Below are 18,960 nucleotides of genomic sequence, written 5' to 3'. Positions count from 1 at the left end.
AAAAATAATCTAAATAATACAAAAAGAGTAGTTGTAATAAATCTTACACATGTTTATCTTTTATTAAACAATTACATTTTGTAAATAGAAAATGAGTGTTTTCTTTGATAAATAAAAACAACAGCAAAAATTTATAAAACAATTTTCTATCATGTTTACATTCAATAAACCATATAACAAAATTCAAGTCCTGTTATATTTGTTCCTAGAAAACCAAAACTTATAGAGTTATACTGTTTACCTATCATCAAAAATCTTCAGTATTTTCCATGTTTACAGAGTTGTTTCCAAATTTACAAACATAACGTGACTAAATATATATACATGTATATATAAATATATAAAAAGCACCAAATCATTAAGGTTAACAATGACTAGGAAGACAATTCATTGGCAAATGTACTTATTCTCTTATTTAACATTTAGCATGGTGTTTATGTATTAGGAAATCAATACAAACGTAAATATAATATTTCTTAAGATTTCTGAGATCACCCCCAGTTTTTGGTGAGGTTCATGTTGCTCAGTCTGTAGTTTTCTATGTTGTGTTTTGTGTACTATTGTTTATCTGTTGGTCTTTATTCTTTTTTAGCCATGGCTTTGTCTGTTTATTTTCGACATATGAGTTTGAATGTCCCTCTGGTATCTTTTGCCCCACTTTTAAACTAATCTATATCTAAACTCATGGCTTTAACAAAGTATGGAAAAATCTACTTTAAAATTAGTAAAAAAAACAATTTGTCCTATCATATCAGTTTTACATTTTTGTAAGGAGGAAATTTAACATTAATATGACAAATCATTATAAAAGGAGATAGTTTAAAGGAGCATTAGCTATGGGATATAAAAACAATTAAAGTATAATTTTTTCCCAATCCTTAATGAAAATGAAATAGTGAAATAACATTTGGCTTTTAGCAGCCAGTTTAGTTCAATTTTGTCAAAATAAGCAAGAAGTGAATAATTCGATCTCATTGAATCCATATTCATGTAAACTTCAATATAACCCATTAACTAGAGATTGGGTACGCGTATATTAGTCGTGTTCAGCCATTAAAAGGAAAAGAATGTCAACATTAAAAGTGAAACTAAAGTGAACCATTTCGTTGAATGATTCAATCAATAAAAAAAATCATTCTTTTACAGGTAAAAACGACGATTAACTTATTTTGTTTAACCTAAAACATGAAATCAAACAGACCTAGGAAAGTCCAAATGCACGAGGTTGCTATCTATTTATATTCATGTTTATGCTTATTTCGGATTATATGACCATCGACAGCCTTCTGAGGTCATCTCGATGGTTAATAAGTTGGCGTCTAGACTAAAATACACACAAAATGCTGATACATTTTATCGAGTGCATACATTGTTAATTGTTTATTTCAGACCTATTGTAATTTTTATATAAGCTTTAGTATGTTATTAATCAAATATGAGAATTTGAGTCAATTCGGTGGACATGGATTTGACAGCAAATGCCCTTTTAAAATTGATATTACAAAGTGCTTTACAATGAGATAATATAACATTAAAGAAATTGAAAACAGTGAACATTTTTATGATATATGTTATTAAAAAGTGAGATATTTTAACTTGAATAATAACTCAAGTTAGTATAAAAGATGACCTAAAAATAACACATCTTTGCTTTCAATCAAAATAATATAATTATACTATTTATAACAAAGTTAGAGAAAAATATACTTTAAAACTAGTCAAAAAACCAAAGAATTTGTCTTAGTATATAGGCAAAGATTAAGTTTTTGGTTACATTTCCGTTAGGACGTATTTAACATTAAAATGATAAATTGTTATAAAAGGGGGATTTAACATTGGTATTGTAAATTGATTTACAATGAGATAGTTTAAAATTAAGGAAATGGAAAAACAGTTCTCATCTTTATGATATATTTTGGTACAAAGTGATGTTATTTAACTTTAACCATATCTCAAATCAGTATAAAAGATGACATAAAAAATCCATGCATTACATCAAAACAATATGCTTATAAACATAACATTTCTTAAAAGGCAACAATATCTATACTTAAAAATAAACATAAATCGATATGAAATGCTGATACTTTTTATGGAGTCCATGCATTGCTAATTGTTTATTTCAGACATATTGTAATTTGGATAAGGTTTTAGTATGTTATAAATCAAATATGAGAATTTGAGTCAATTCGGTGAACATGGATTTGACAGCAAATGCCCTTTTAACATTGGTATTATAAATTGATTTACAATGAGATAGTATAACATTAAAGAAATTGAAAACAGTGAACATTTTTATGATATATGTTGTGAAAATGTGAGATATTTTAACTTTAATAATAACTCAAGTCAGTATAAAAGATGACCTTAAAATAAAAAATCTTTGCTTTAAATCAAAACAATATAATTATACTATTTATAACAAAGTTAGAAAAAAAGGTCTACTCTAAAACTAGTCATAAATTCAAAGAATTTGTCCTATAATATAGGCAAAGGATAAGTTTTTGGTTACATTTCTGTAAGGAAGAAATTTAACATTAAAATGATAAATTTTAATAAAAGGGGAAAGTTTAACATTGATATTATAAATTGCTTTACAATGAGATAGTTTAACATTAAGGAAATGGAAAAACAGTTATCATTTTTATGATATATGTTGGTACATAGTGATTGTATTTAACTTTAACCATATTTCAAATCAGTATAAAAGATGACAGAAAAAATCCATACATTACATCAAAACAATATGCTTATAAACATAACATTTCTAAAACTCAACAATATCTAAACTAAAAAAAAATCTAATTATAAAACTACTAAAATTATTGTCATATTATATCATCAATGTATAAAATTGTGTTTGGATTTCTGTATGATACTATTATGAATAAAATGTATTTGTTTAACCTATTGTTATAAAAACTGGAAGTTTAACATCGGTTTCATAAAATTGCATTGAAAAGAGGTAAAGTAACAGTAGAACTATGTACGGAGAGTGCTAAACATGTTTTTATTCTTTTGATAAGTTTAAAACAGTTAACATTAACAACATAATTAGGTACTTAGTCTTTTAAAATAAAATTTTATCAATAGATATTGATGGTTATGCTCCAGTAATCTAGGGATTGGTCAACTTTTTGTTTTGGTAATAGAAATGAATAGATTTCTAAGGTCTAGTAATTTAGAATACATTAATTGTGTAATAATGATGAAACCTTTTATGATAGAAGATTTAAACTTTGACAAGTAAAAATCATTTAAGGTTATTGGATGGTCATGTCACTTAGGGGTTTAAGGATTAAAAAATGGAGATGCCAATTTCAGTTTCATAGGGAACTTTAATTGATTAATGAAATAGCACACTTAAATAAATTTTTGGGTAAATCAAAATGTACATAAAAAACATATGAAACTTGAAAAAATATATATAATTTTGGTCATGGTATAAGAAAAGGAATGGTTCTTACATGTTTAACAAATACCATATAGTTTAGTGTTTTGCTTAATAAAGTTGCAAAAAATCTCGCTTATACTGAACGTCTGTGTTACCTTAGGGTAAGAAATGGATTAGGATCATAAAGGAACTATCTAAACTTTAAAGTGTATAAATTTTATTTTGTGACTTGAATTGTGATTTGTCTCATCTTAATATCATGTGTACTATAATATTATACAGAATAAACTAGGATATTTTAATTGGATCTTTTTTTAAATTAATAACTTGTGTTTAATGAGAATAAAGTATATATTAATTTCATTACATATCCTTTTTTTTTTTTTGTTGTTGATACTATTGTATTTTTCATTTGTTTTGTTGAGAGGTTCATCATTCTGTTATGCTAGTTGGTGATATTTTATACAATTGTCAGTTAAGATATTGTAACAAAAAAACACCCACATCTATAGGTTCACATTTTTCTTTCAAAGCCCATCAGATAATGTATGGAAACTTTGTATGATAAATGTTTATAATGTTGATTGATAATTATAAATTTTTCAGTTCATGGTGTGTGGTTTCTTAAAGGTATTTAATAGATATATATTTAATTTATGTATGACCACCATCGTATGTAATTCAGGTGTTATAAAGATATAATGATATAATTTGGGGGTCATATTCAATTAAGTTTGTTATGACCCTCATCTTATGACATTAAGTTTTACATATTATGAGGTTTTAATTCATATAATTTATTTATGACCCCCATCTTCTATTTATGACCCCTATATTATATCATTTTATGTCATATTATGTCATATTATGTCATTTGAGATTATGTAAGATGATATAACTTGGGGGTCTTAAATTTTTTTGGGGGGTCCAAGAACCCCCTATAGTAGTTAAATGTCTAAAAAGTTAACTTAAATGTTCAAAGTCCGTTCTAACCTGGAATTTTTATCCCAGAAAACTAACGGAAAGGATTCTTGATTTATCCCCTGTGCAATACTATTAATGAAATTTCGAAAAGAAAATGTTCCTTCTATTTATCTTATCAATTGGGTTGTATTAATTGGTCATGGCTTCCAATAATGAAACTTCCACATTTATCATGGTGTAAAAAGTAAATAAATGCTTGAGCCTTGTAGGCCTGGTGTTCACAAAGTTATAGAAATTCTATATTACAGAAAATCTGGCATCACGTTCGAGATCATAATCAACATTACCATAATTTGGAAATTTGGATTTGGGGTGTGTCTAGTATTTATTTGATATAAATCAATAGATACGCCTTAGGTTAAGAATATATTCTAATTTAAAACAAGGTTAATACTTATAGATTATGGCGTGATCATTTCTATAACCATTATTACCGCGGGTTTTAGTAAAATGTTTGTTTGCTGTTTGTTTTTCGTTCTATTTTATAGTAAAAATAAGGCCATTAATTTTCTTTGTGATTTTTTCACATTTTGTGGCCTTTTATATCTTACTCTTCGAATCGGTATGGTATTGCCTATTGGTGAAAACCCTACATTGACTTGTAATTTGTCCCATCTTTGTCCTTTGTCTTCACGGCAAGTAGTAATGTTTGCAATCATACATTATTTTTTATCAAATTGCTTAGATAGCGGATATCAGTCGTATCAGCCCGTTGGTCTAATAAGAGATAGTTTGAAAGTAAAATATGGAGTAAATTTTAAAAATCAAAATTATTCTTTATATGCTATTTCTTAATCATGAAAAAAGCTTCTGTTTACGTTAGCTAAAATTCAATGTTTGTTTAAAGAAACGAATTGGTCGGATTTCCAGGAAAATGTGTGGCTAAAACTAAAATTTATATAGTTTATATGAAACTATATTTTGTCTGGCGTACAAAATTTTAGTCCTGGTATCTATAATGAGTTTACTTACAACCACTGGGTCGATTCCACTGCTAGTGGATGTTTCCTCTCCGGGAATAACCAGCCCAGTAGTCAGCATTTCTGTGTTAACATGAACTATCATATTCTTACAAAATTTTAAATTTTTCGAAATAATATGGATTTTCTACCCCAGGAATAGATTACCTTAGCTGTATGTTGCAAATCCTATCGGAAATTTGGGTCCTGAATGCTCATCAACTTCGTACTTTATTTAATAGAAAAGAAAAGAATTTTTTTTCGACGGTCACTGATGAGTCTTTTGTACACGAAACGCCCGTCTGGCGTACACAATTGTTAATCATGTTATCTATGATGAGTTTATATAAAAATAAGAAGATGTGGTATGATTGCCAATGAGACAACTCTCCACCAAGACTAAATGAAATAGAAGTTAACAACTATACACCACCGTACGGCCTTCAACAATATTAGACTGTATTTAAATAAAAGCTATTTAAAAAAAGTCCATTTATAAGTGCAAAACGGATAAAAAAAAAATTGATCAGGGTGCTTTACTTTGATCTTGAAAAGTTTTTGTCCAGGTTTTGTAAAATTCCATTAAGGTTTGACAAAGTAATTGAAGTGAAAAATAACTATAGACTGAATCTAGATGTTACCGCCGCCGACAAAAATGGTCAATATCAGTTTTTTTTTTTTTTTTTTTTTTTTGGGGGGGGGGGGGGGGGGGGGGGGGGAGTCAAGAATTTTACATTAAGAAACCTTTACAATAATTCGTTCTTTTATTTTGGTTTTAGTTTAGTATTTTAAATTTGAAAAAGTTACATTCCTGTGTTAACTGCCACACGAGGAAAAATAATTTGGGTCAGTAGATAAAGAATGTTTGAAAATTTCTTGAGACCAAATTCCTAATCATTGAAATCTGTTTTTTTATCCACGTTTGCCATTTTGTTCACATGTAGAAATTTGGTGTCAAGAAATGTTCAAACATTCTTTATCCAAGTACTTAAACAATGGTTTATGGTCGTTTATAAAATACAGATCGATCAGATAACCGTTAACACATAGACATTTTTTGATTTTTTTGATTTAACAATTAACTTAATGTTGCAATTCCATGTTATTGGCAATGGCTCATGTACATTGTAAATTAGCAAATAAAATATGTTTAAACTAAACATTATACATGTATGAAGTTGTACAATGATTATGTCCATGCACATTGAACATGTATAAACTATGCTTGGCCGTGGCAATGGGCATTTATATGTTAATAATTTATAACTGATAATAGATGTATTAAAAAATAATGGAAATATAGTATATGCAAATTTAAAGACAAAAAGAAAAGCACTTATGTTTCGCGAATGGAATTATATGTCAATGATACATTATAGCCCGTCCAATATGCGATACTATTTTTGCACATAAGATTCATGCATTTTAAATATTGACTAAATCATTTAGGCATTTTACAAAATGCCTGAAATTATTTTATAGAAAAAATGAGCAATTGAAAGTATCAAACAAAAGAGCAGTTTTATCTATGATAATTAATGAATTTTAAAGCTTACATTCTAAGAGTTTTAATAATTAGAAATAAATTCTACTGAATTATTTAAAATTCCCAAAAGCACAGAACTCGACAATTATTTGTTATTTCATATAACGTTTGGATGGCAGGATATGTTACACATTTGTCCTGTTGTTTTTTAAATACATCGTTTGGAATAAAATCTGGTCTTAACACTAGAATAACCACCTTACCATTTTGGGCACCTTTATTTGTCTCATCTTGGTCGATTGTCAAGATTTAACAACGGTCAACTAACGATGCATTAATTCATCCGATTGTAAAAACCCAAGGATTCTTTAGGCAGAGAAGATGAAGATACACATATACCTTTGCATCACAACTAGACACGAAATTGTATGGCGAAACCAATGCTATATACCAAGGGAATCTGTTTGACTGTGCAGAATGTATAAATTCGAAGCAACTTTTCTGTCCCTATCCAACATAACTTCATTTCAAGTAACAGTCAAAATACCTGGTCTTTATCCGGGTTTTAATCTATTGCATAACTTAGCTCCTTGATTAGTTATTATTTTATTCTCGTCTTAAATATACGTGAAATATTCGCTACTGAATGCAAACAAACAATAACCAGTCAATAAAAAATTATTTTTCGCTGCTTCATATCACAAACTTCTGTTTTAAATCTAGATTTTCAAAAAATTAGTCTCTAAACTTTTTTCTATCGTAAGAACAATTTGTCCTTCTGCCATCATGACAAGATGATCATAAAATTATACAATACAGAGTGATTACATACTTTACGTAGTTCCACTAAAAAGAATACAAACTTTCCAAGCTTGATTTGGAAGATAAACTCAATTTTACAAAATAATAATTTATTTTCTTTGCAAGATATTGTGGCAATTTGTTGAATTTGTTCCTAATTTAAGTCATTTTACAAAATGAATAGATATTTTCAGTCATTTCATATAATGCCTGTCAAGGTTAGGCATTTCATAAATTGCCTGAAAATTCAGTCATATTACAAAATGCCTAAATTTAGAAAAACTGTAACATATATAAAAAACAAAAGTTTTGTCCCAGTATTTATACATCAAAACGTTGTTCTTTGTTTTGATCGAAGGGATTTTGTATCAATATATATCTCTAGAACAGCACATCAAACTTATTTTTAAACATTTAAAATGATAAGGGAGACAGACAAATTTGTTTCCTTTTCTTATTGTTTCCTTTTCTTATTGTTTCTTTTTCTTTCAAATTACACTTTTTATCCATTTATCATAGACTACCCAAAACTTGTTGCATTAAACCATGAATAAAACCTTACTATATGGAGATAATGCATGCAAATTCCGCGTAAGATTATTGTGTCAAACGAAAATATTGGTTCTATTCCTGTATTGGTGAGATGAATGTTTTGCATTGCTACAATACGGCATTGGAACTTTTCCTCTTGTTTGTCTGGATATTTTGATTAATCCATAGATAAACTCATCATAGATCTCGTACTAGGCTTAAAACTTAGTACGCCAGACGCGCGTTTTGTCTACAAAAGACTCACCAGTGACGCTCGAATCAAAAAAGTTAAAAAGGCAAAAAAAAAATACGATTTTGAAGAGCATTGAGTACCCACAATTTCAAAACGTTTTGCCAAACACAGCTAAGGTAATCTATTCCTGGGGTAGAAAATCCGTAGTTTTACGAAAAACGAAGTTTTGTAGATATATTAATTTTGCATTATTGCTCCTGGCAAAGATTTTTTTTAAAGGTAAAAAGTATTGTAGAGTAGAAGGTCTGTATGTTTTAGATAACTATATCTCAATTATGGTATTTCTCTGATATTATAGTGACATCAACTGATATTTCTTACCTGAACTTACCAGATCATAGATTGAATACTGATCAACAAAATTATTCTATATTTGTATCTCTGTACGCAAAAACGATCTAGCGTATAAATTTATTAACTATGCTTTTAATAAAAAATTGAGTTACAGCTCCTTTAAACATAATTTCATCCTTACACAGCTTTAGTTGTAGTGTTCATGTAACTTATTTGGTTGATGCTCTTGCAAGATTTCAGTTTTTGGTTTTGGTAGTAAAAGTCTTTTTTTTTCTTGCTGATAAAGATTTACTCCTTATGTCGTAAGCACCTGTGTCGGTTTTATAGATATATTTTATTGTATTTCAATGAAGAAAACTTTACTAGCTCTATACCAGCTTCTTATTTGGGTAGAAAAAAATAGCACAGGTGAGAATGTCATAAACTAAACACAAACCTCTTTTTTACGTTGAAATCTACAAAAAAACATTTTGTAATCTGTGAAAGATGATCCTCTATAAAATATGATGACATACAGGAAAATCAACGCCAAGATCGTGATAAGCACGCAGCAAATTGTCATGGTGATATATGTAATCAACAAATGGCAATCATCACCACTTTTAACGGTCCATTGAGGACATACTTTTAAACAGCTTTTCTGATATGTAAAATATCCCTTTCCGCAATCGTATTTCGAAATGCATTGCGTTCCTTTCGCCAGATAATCAGATGGACACTGTTTATAACATTTAATTCCCTTTTTCAAGTATGTATAATCTTCGTACCTTAACGGAAACGAAGATGGACAGGTATCCAAACATTCGATACCTGCTATAACTTTCCCAGGTGGACATTCTTTTACGCAATTCGCTCCATTAAGAAAAAACTTCTGCGAACATCTGTTTGCGCATCTTCTTCCAATAAGTGAATGTTCTATATACTTCTGGAATGGACATTTTTCTATTTGTTTGCATATGTTATTGACTATCAGGCCTTTTGAACAATTTCCGACACAACGGTTACTTATCTCTTCAAGAAACAGGTGTTGCGGACATTTGTCATGACACTTTTTACCCTGACGTGTTGTTTCAATAACTGCATCATATCTGTCACAACGTTCGACACATCGTTGATTCTCTATGTATATTGAATCGACAGGACACGAACTAACACAAGACAAGTTATTTTTCAAAACTGAGTTTTTTGGACATACACGAACACATGATTGAGATTGGGAATCAGTGATTGGATGGGAATTGGGGCATATCTTAATACATGAAGATAAATGACTTTTCATTCCACCAGGACATTTATCAAAGCAAGTATTATTATGCATAAATTTCTCGTTGGGACATTCGTATACACATTCGTAAATCCCGTAGCCCTTCTTATTTCTTGTGTAATTCAGTGGGTGAGAAACTGGACATTGGAATATACATTTAGAATCAAACATAAATGAGTTCATTGGGCATTTTGTCACACATGACAAATTAAAATAAAATGTATTTTTAGGACATTTTTGTTCACAATACCATTTTGAGTTAATAATGTATTCATATGGCCGAATTGTATCACATTCACTCGCACATGAATTTTCATAATAGTATTTAGCGGTCTGTGGACAAACAAATACACAATATGTTTCATTGTAAAGCCATGTATTCGAAGGACAAGTTTTTACACATTTGAACTGATTAGGCAAGATATAGGTATTATGAAAGGCATAAGGTAGATCTTTCTCACAGGTCCTTACACATGACCATTTGTATTGTAATTTTGCTTCGGAAGGACAAACGGATACACATGTAGTGTTTGCATGTAGTATACTGCAACTACCAACACAGTGGTATGTGTTACGGGTAGTTAATTCCTTAAACAATTTTTCTTGTGGACAAGTTGCCACACATGAGCCATAAACTTCGAATTCCGCTTCCTTTGGGCATTTTGTTAAGCATGTGTTGTTGTATGTAATTGGAGTTGAACAGTTTTTTACACAAGTAAAATAATTATTTCGTGGCATTTTATACAAATGAGAAACTGGGCATCGTTCATAGCAGATGCCATTAAATCCAATGTTTTTGTCTAAAGGACAGGACACAACGCATTTCGAATTGTTGTAAAGAAATGTTCCGTCTGGACATGAAACAACGCAGTGATAATTATGTTTATACTTAACGATATCTCTACTGCCCCAGCTATAAATGGTCGCCTTTATCTTTATTATTTCATCGTACTCTAATGGAAGACCACTCCCACATTGGTTTACACATGTCGAATTATACTTGAATTTTGCATTTGATGGACAGGTAGATACACAATTATTTTTGAAATGTAGTAGTTTACAGCTTTGTGTGCACCTAGTATTTACCTTTGTTAATTCCATGAATGGGTATTCATCAGGACATGAAGCTACACAAGATCCATTGAATTCGTATTTTGCCATCTTTGGACAATTGTAATAGCAGGTGTTTTTATACAGCAATTGTTTTCGTTTACACTTGTCAACACATTTAGATATGTCATCTGACACTATAAAAGGATTATCAGATGGACATGCAGCTAAACAAGATCCATTCAATTCATATTTGGCATTGAATGGGCAAGTCTGCACACAACTTTTGTTAAACTCTAAATGTTTGCATCCCTCAACACAGTTAACGCTACTGTGACTCGGTTCCATAAATGAATGTTCCGAAGGACATGAAGTTAAACAGAAGTTGTTAAATACTTTTTTTGCCTCCGCCGGACAATAAAATACGCATGTCCAATTATACTGCAGATGTGTGCATTTATCAACACATTTAACACCTCTGTATGTTTGTTCCATAAACGGGTGCTCATTTGGGCAAGTTTTTAAACATGATACATTAAATTCATATTTAGCAATTGGTGGGCACCTATCTGTGCATAAGTTGTCAAAGGCAACATACCTGGGATCGTTACTATACTTTGTATTGTCGATTGTATTACAAACTTTGACACACGAGAACTCCGCCCGATCGGAATTTATTTCATCAGTTTTAATGAAAGATTTTGGATACAAGTATTTATGGCTTAAAGGACATTCCGTAAGACATGTATTATTAAACAAGTGTTTTCCTTTAGGACAAAAATTAACACATCTATCATTATCAACTACTGTGTTAATAGGACATTGTTCTTCACATGTATATATTTCATTATATTTTGAATTTTTCAAAAAAAGAAAAGATGCTTCATCTGGACAACTACTGTAGCATGTTTTGTTAAATAAAAGAGGTTTTGAAGACGGACAATTTAGATTGCAACTTTTATTCTTTGATATTTCTTCAGTATATTCTGGACAGTATCTTACGCAACGCAAGAAAAAATCTGTTTGTAAAATGTAAGGGTGTGTGATTGGACATGAAGTGGAACATACTTTTCTACCATTGGAACAAATTCCTTCGCAATCATAAAATGTTATAAACGGCATATTAGTTGGACATTCCATTATACACGTCTGATTATACTCAACTGTAAACTCAGGACATGTTCTAAGACAATCCATTCTGTAGCAAAGAGGATACTCGTCATTACAAGGTGTTGTCTGACAGGATATCTCGGTTTTGAAATAGCAAAAATTCGCTAATTCCGTTTTTAATATCTTAGAAAAAACTGGGCATGTTAATACGCACTTCTGATCATAGACGAATGTCCCTAGAGGACATAATTTTGTACATTTGTTCATTCCAGGAAGATATACTTCTGTCGGTAAACAAACCATGGAGAATACCTACAAATAGAAATAGGATATAGTTTAACGCCGCCTATGCTTCTAAATATAGAACCAAGTATGTAAACATACATTTGTAGAGTACAGAGAAAGCATCAAAAGCTCTGATGACCAAGTACAAGAGACGTATCATCTGGTTAATTAGAAATATATAGTCAAATATCTTTTGAAAATCATTGAAATCGAGGATACCATGTTCATCGGTTTTTTTTTTCTGTATGCAACTATATATCATAAACTAATATTGCATTAAACTTTTCTTAATGTGCCAATAAGACATTTATTCATCAAAGACAAAAGGTCGTGGATGTAAGCAACAAAAAGTCGCCGTACACATGGTACAGCCTTCAACAATGAGTTAATCTAATATAGTATAGTAAGTTATAAAAACCTCTGCAATGACAATAAGATCACCCCACAGTGTTTGGTACGGTTCGTATTACTCAGTCTTTGGTTTTCCATATTGTGTTGTTTGACTGTACTGTATTATTGACTGCAAAAACGTTTTTGTCGTCTTTTTAAGATTTAATTGTCCATTTGTATGGATTTTTTCAACTCAGTTTAGTTGTATATTTATGATATAAAAATAAGAAGATTATGATGTATGTTTACAGAAATTTGGCTGCTGGATCCCTATTATTGTAACGTTAATCAATTATGTCTGTTTGGACGCCATCACGAATTGTTTGACCGTTATGGAGTAACTGTTTCACAGATGACGACGAGTATGTTCCAGAAGAGGGACGAAAGATACCAGAGGGACAGTCAAACTCACAGATCGAAAACAAACTGACAACGCCATGGCCAAAAATAAAGACAAACAGACAAATAATAGTACAAATGACACAACATAGAAAACTAAAGACTAAGCAACACGAACCCCACCAAAAACTGGGGGTGATCTCAGGTGCTCCGGAAGGGTAAGCAGATCCTGCTCCACATGTGGCACCCGTCGTGTTGCTTATGTTATTACAAATCCGGTAAATAGTCTAATTCGGTAGGTCACATTCGTGAAAAGGGAAGGGTATTGTAGTTACGACATAAGGAACATATCCGATATCATCTGTGAAACGGTTATTCCATAACGGTCAACCAACTCGTGATGGCGTCCGTAAAATTTACGAAGGGATGATTTCAACTTCACCGTTTGGAACTCTTGGTTTAATAGCTTCCTTGTGAGGATAGGAAATACAAGCCCGGGAATATCGTATCAATTAGGAGATATATACAATTGTCGTAACCGCAGTCCCGTCAACTACCTATACAATGTGAGGAATACGACTGCCTATACAATGTGAGGGATACGACTGCCTGTACCAAGTCAGGAATACGACAGTTGTCTAATAGCCAAAAGTTGCTTGATATAGTTGAGCGTTTTATTTTGCCAGTTTTTATGGATATCCCATTTTAAATTCAAATTGAAGTTCGTTTTTTTTGTTAATAGTTTTCTTTTGTATACTGTTGTTCGTCTTTTAGGTTATGGACATTTATCTTGGTTTTTTACTTGATACAATTTCTCACAAAAAATCGATGAAATGTAAATTAAAACTGTACATTCTGAGAATGTCTGCTACGGAAAATTTCGGGAAAGTGCTTTCCCGTATTTTCCTTTAATAATGTTAATTTGGGAAGATAACTGCATTTCCAGTTTTTTTTCTTGTGTATTCTTCTTAGGGGTTTGATTTGAACTTTTGGGGTGTTTATGATGAGACTTAATATTCATGTTATTTTCGCAGGTGTCCTTAGAACTTTGCGCGTTATTTTTTCAGGAGTTTGTTTCAATAGTTTCTAAGTTGATCCAGTCGGATAATAAAGCCATTGTATTTTTTCAGCGGTTCTACTGCTGCCGACTTTTTGCTTCAGAATTAGATATTGTTTGCGTTTTTACTTTTGGATGGGGTTTATGTAATATCGAAATGACCTTTGTCTGCTCCAATAATGCTAGGTCCAAAACAAGTTTTTCTTAAATTCTTTTAAGATTATACACACAAAATAATGTTTTTTTTATATTTTGTCAAAAATGTAGTATGATATGTTAAAAAAATATAAACAAAAAGAGTGCCAGGTCACTGAACTTGTTTTCAAGCTACAGATGGTGTAGACACTATACAAAACAATAAACGAAAACAAACATGATCAACAGCAACAAACAACGACCACCACTCAATTACAGGCTCCTGACTTGGGCCATGCACATATGGAATGTGGCGGGGTTGTTTGTTGGCGCCAAACCCTCCACCTAACCTTGGATAGTGGTGCTATCTTGCTCTTCAACTTTTGTATTTCAACGTCTTATATAGACGAAACATATTTATGATGTGCGAACTTATACATCTTGATATCTTTGATGAGTTTTTTTTTTTCAAATGAGTCACAGCTGCTTTTGATCCAAAACTTTAGTACGCTTTCAACATAGTTTTTACCATATGCCTTATTAAAAAAAAATCATTATAGATACCACTATCAAAGGTTAGGGGGAGGGTTTGGCGCCAACAATCAACCCCGCCACATTCCATATGTGCCTGGCCCAAGTCAGGAGCCTGTAATTGAGTGGTGGTCGTTGTTTGTTGCTGTTTATCATGTTTGTTTTTCGTTTATCGTTTTGTATAGTGTGTTCTTGTGTTGTGCTGTTGCACCACTGTTCGAAGTTAGGGGGAGAGTTTGGTGCCATCTAACTACTTAAACCCCGCCACATTCTATATGTGCCTGTCCAAAATAATCAGGAGCCTTTAATTCAGTGGTTGTCGTTTGTTGCTGTATATCAATGTTTTTCGTTCATTGTTGTGTACATAAATCAGGCCGTTAGTTTTCTCGTTGAAATTGTTTTACATTGGTCATTTCGTGGCCTTTTATAGATGACTATGCGTTATGGGTTTTGCTCATTGTTGAAGGCCGTACGGTGACCTGAAGTTGTTAACCTCTATATCATTTGGTCTGTGGTGGAGAGTTGTCTCATTGGCATTCATACCACATCTTCTTATTTTTGTATGAAATACAGAAAATTCAAAAAAGTTGTGCCAAATATGGCTCAGGCAATCTATGCCATGGGTAACAAATCTAAGTGTCAAAGTCGGCAATTTCAATTTCGTTCTGTGAGTGCGGTTGTCATGTAGTAGTAAGTTACCATATTCAGTGACATGACGTCACGCCAGTTACGTGAGAAAATCTTAGCTATGAAACAGAAATGAAAAGTTCCCGAACATGACGTCATAAATCACGTGACTGAACGTGACATCAGACGCTTACTAATTAAAAGCAAACATTTTTTTAGGTATTTTTTTGCGTCATAGCCGTAACAACGTAAACAGTCTGAGGTCATTTTCGTTCACGTGATTGATAACGCCATGTACATCATCTTAAGGTGGATCATCGGTATATATTTCCTAGGATAGGATAGGATAGAGTTTTCTTATACTTTTCCAAAATGTAGGTTTTACCATACTTTTTTCAAAAATATAATAAAAAGTATGGGTCACCGTATTTAGTTGGAAATGCTCTTGCCTCTTAGAACATGAAACCAAATTACATACATGATATAGAAAACTGATACATTTAGACATGATTTAACAACAAATGGAGATAGCCAGGGATTCAGTTTACAATCTGATAAACGCTACTGCAAGACTTTTCAGGAACCTGAAGATTACGAGCACATTATGGAACACATTACCTACACTACCAAGGGTTTCCATACATTTCGGTCAACTCCTTTACTAGATAAATGGAGAATGTGTCCCAATGTACACAGATGATGCCCCCGCTTGCATACAACATTATAAAGGGATATAACTCAAGAACGATAAAAGTGTATTATGTATAGGTTTCATAATGTTTGGTTGGGGCAAACTTAAGTTACAGAATGGAAACTAAAAAATTAGCAATTTTTCTATTTATAAAGGGACATAACTCGATAATGTTTAAGTTACGCCACCAAAATTCAACTTGATCTGTGTTTTGTGGTAATTGGCATTGTGTATAAGTTTTATAACATTTAGTTAAGGCAAACTTAAGTTAGAGAATGGAAACTAAATATTTTGCAATTTTAACATTTATAAAGGGCATAACTCTAGAACGGTTAAAGTGACGCCATCAAAATTCGAACTTGATCTGTATTTTGTGATAATAAGCATTGTGTATAAGTTTCATAACATTTGGTTGAGGCAAACTTAAGTAAGAGAACGGATACTAAAAATTTTGTAATTTTTCCATTTATAAAGGGACATAAATCTAGAACAGTTAGAGTGACTCTACCAAAATTCAAACTTTATCTGTGTTTTGTGGTAATAAGCATTGTGTATAAGTTTCATAACATTTGGTTGAGGCAACATCAAGTTAGAGAACGGAAACCAATTTTGGGACGTACGGACGTACGTACAGACGGACAAGGGTAAAACGTAATGCCCCCTCCGCTACGGCGGTTGCACAAAAAGGCGAGCCTAAAGGTAACGTATGCGGTCACTTCCAATTGATGATTTAAAAATCACAATTCACGACAAATAAGACCTGAAAACAACTTTTATATTCTCGTATTGATGCCTTTACTGAAGATGCTTCTATTGAAAATAAATCAACATTGGTGAAATATGTCTTCTGTAATATTTTATTTAAATCTACCCAATAACTTTGCATTTTATGGTCCGGAATTTTTTAAGAGCTTCTTGGACGTTAGACAAAACGTCCTGTCAAATCAACATAACATTATGCTCACAGTAAAAACTTCGGAATAACATGGTAACGTTATGTAGTACTAAAAATTTCATAAAACAAATCGGAAAAATGGTTGCCGTAGGGTAACACTCTCAGCTGTATAATTGGACTGACATTTATACATATGGAAGATATAATGAAGAGGCATAATTATATTTATTGAGGAGTCCACAGGTAAAATGTCACTGTTACTAAAACTAGAAAACCAAATGAAAATTTGTTTCCGGGTGGTAGGTTGAGTTGCACGAAACTTATGCAGATGTAAGATATAGAGAAGGGAAGACGCCTATTGATTTTGGGATCAATAGATCATTGTTACTTAAAGTAGAAAGTTAAATGGGGAAGGATTTCGGTTATATTAATATCTCCTTTCCTTACCGTAATAAATTTACTACTGAAACGTCGAAAACTGCATATAAAATATTTCGTACTGCTATAGGCTGCGAATGATTAACTGCATAACAGATAACCGATTAACAGTGACATTTATATACAATAAAACTCGGAACATTAAGACCTTTTTACATAGATCATCCTTTTATACAATAGACTATTGCTTGTGAAAAATTTTATCAGTGTAAAACGCATTGAAAAATAAATTAACATAAAAACAGCACATATAATTACGACAATACATCTTTGTTTGTAACATAATTGTCTTTGTTTGGGTACCAATGCGTGCTCGATATGTAAATAATGCAACCGCTCTAGCCCTGGGTGCTTTTTAAGTAGTCAAACGAGCAAAAAATAGTCAGTCATCAATTAATAAATCATTTTAAGTCGAATGAAATCGAAAGTGAAACCCCCAAAACATATTAATTTTAAGATAAGCGTTAAGAATCATACATGTCAGTTATAACTACAATGTAATGAAAATTTTACCTACCGTGATATTAATATTCACGCACAAAAGTTGATAAAACAGTGATGTTTTGATCATTTTCAATTACGTGATAAATCACGATCCAACTGTTTAAAAGACATATGTATGTCATGCATATTATTAAATACGCATTGTCATTCCATATGCAAAATCAATACACCAGATAGGCTCAAGGTAAGAATGCTCTCTTAAAAATAAGAACAATGATTTTGATATAATTATTAATTGTATTGATTTAACTTGAAAATACTAAGAATTTTAATTTTGAGGAGCAGGAAAATGAATACTGCATTTGTTTTTTCATGCTCCATTTCCGACAACGTACGTTGTATAAAAACTTTTCAAATGGCATGCATTTATAAATTATAATTAAAAAAAATGTATTTTATACTTATCTTCTTAGTTGATGTGACTGATGTAGATTCTATGACTGCTACACTACCCGAAAGAATTAAAACAGTTCGATAAAGAGTGTAACATGATAAATCCTAAAAGAACAGCTAGCATTAAACGAAAGTCTCAGCGAATGGTTTTGGTCCGTTGCATTACAGACGGCTATAAATGTTAAACTAATAAAATTCAGGCTTTAAAGGTTTCAGATGTTGAATTTGATCAAAATAATAAACTACTAATAGAGTGAAAGCATATATAAAAGGGCGAAAAGATAATGTACGTAATCAAAGCAAAGTAACTGATCCGGGAAATTATAACAGATGATTCACTTTCTTTTGGGGAGCAGTGTGTCAGGAACCATAATTCAAGGCAATTTCTATGCATTAAAATTCTTTTACAGAATATTTGATCATCATACACATTTGATGTTATACAGGGAATTACTAGGTCAATCCCTGAGGTTCTCCAGACATCGATTTTATTTGCTATTAAAATAGATAAACAGGTTGTAAGGTTTTCATCTTGGATATACCTGCTCC

General features: G+C 31.4%; 1 protein-coding gene across 1 annotated transcript in view; it reads right to left on the bottom strand.

The window, feature by feature from the left end:
• The window catches only part of LOC127735466 (proprotein convertase subtilisin/kexin type 5-like), a 35,322-nt gene extending 17,186 nt beyond the window's left edge, over window positions 1-18,136 (bottom strand). Inside the window, exons 1-2 of the mRNA XM_052245633.1 lie at window positions 18,032-18,136; window positions 9,139-12,438 (exon numbers count right to left, since the gene is read on the bottom strand). Coding sequence (XP_052101593.1) covers window positions 9,139-12,438; window positions 18,032-18,085 — 3,354 coding nt within the window. The 5' untranslated portion in view covers window positions 18,086-18,136. The remainder of the gene's footprint in view (window positions 1-9,138; window positions 12,439-18,031) is intronic.
• Window positions 18,137-18,960: the final 824 nt, after the last annotated feature.

The sequence above is a fragment of the Mytilus californianus genome, unplaced genomic scaffold, assembly GCF_021869535.1.
Source record: "Mytilus californianus isolate M0D057914Y unplaced genomic scaffold, xbMytCali1.0.p SCAF_1, whole genome shotgun sequence".
Classification (NCBI taxonomy): domain Eukaryota; kingdom Metazoa; phylum Mollusca; class Bivalvia; order Mytilida; family Mytilidae; genus Mytilus; species Mytilus californianus.
Note: the sequence above shows the minus strand (reverse complement) of the source record. Positions and strands in the feature narration are given on the sequence as shown.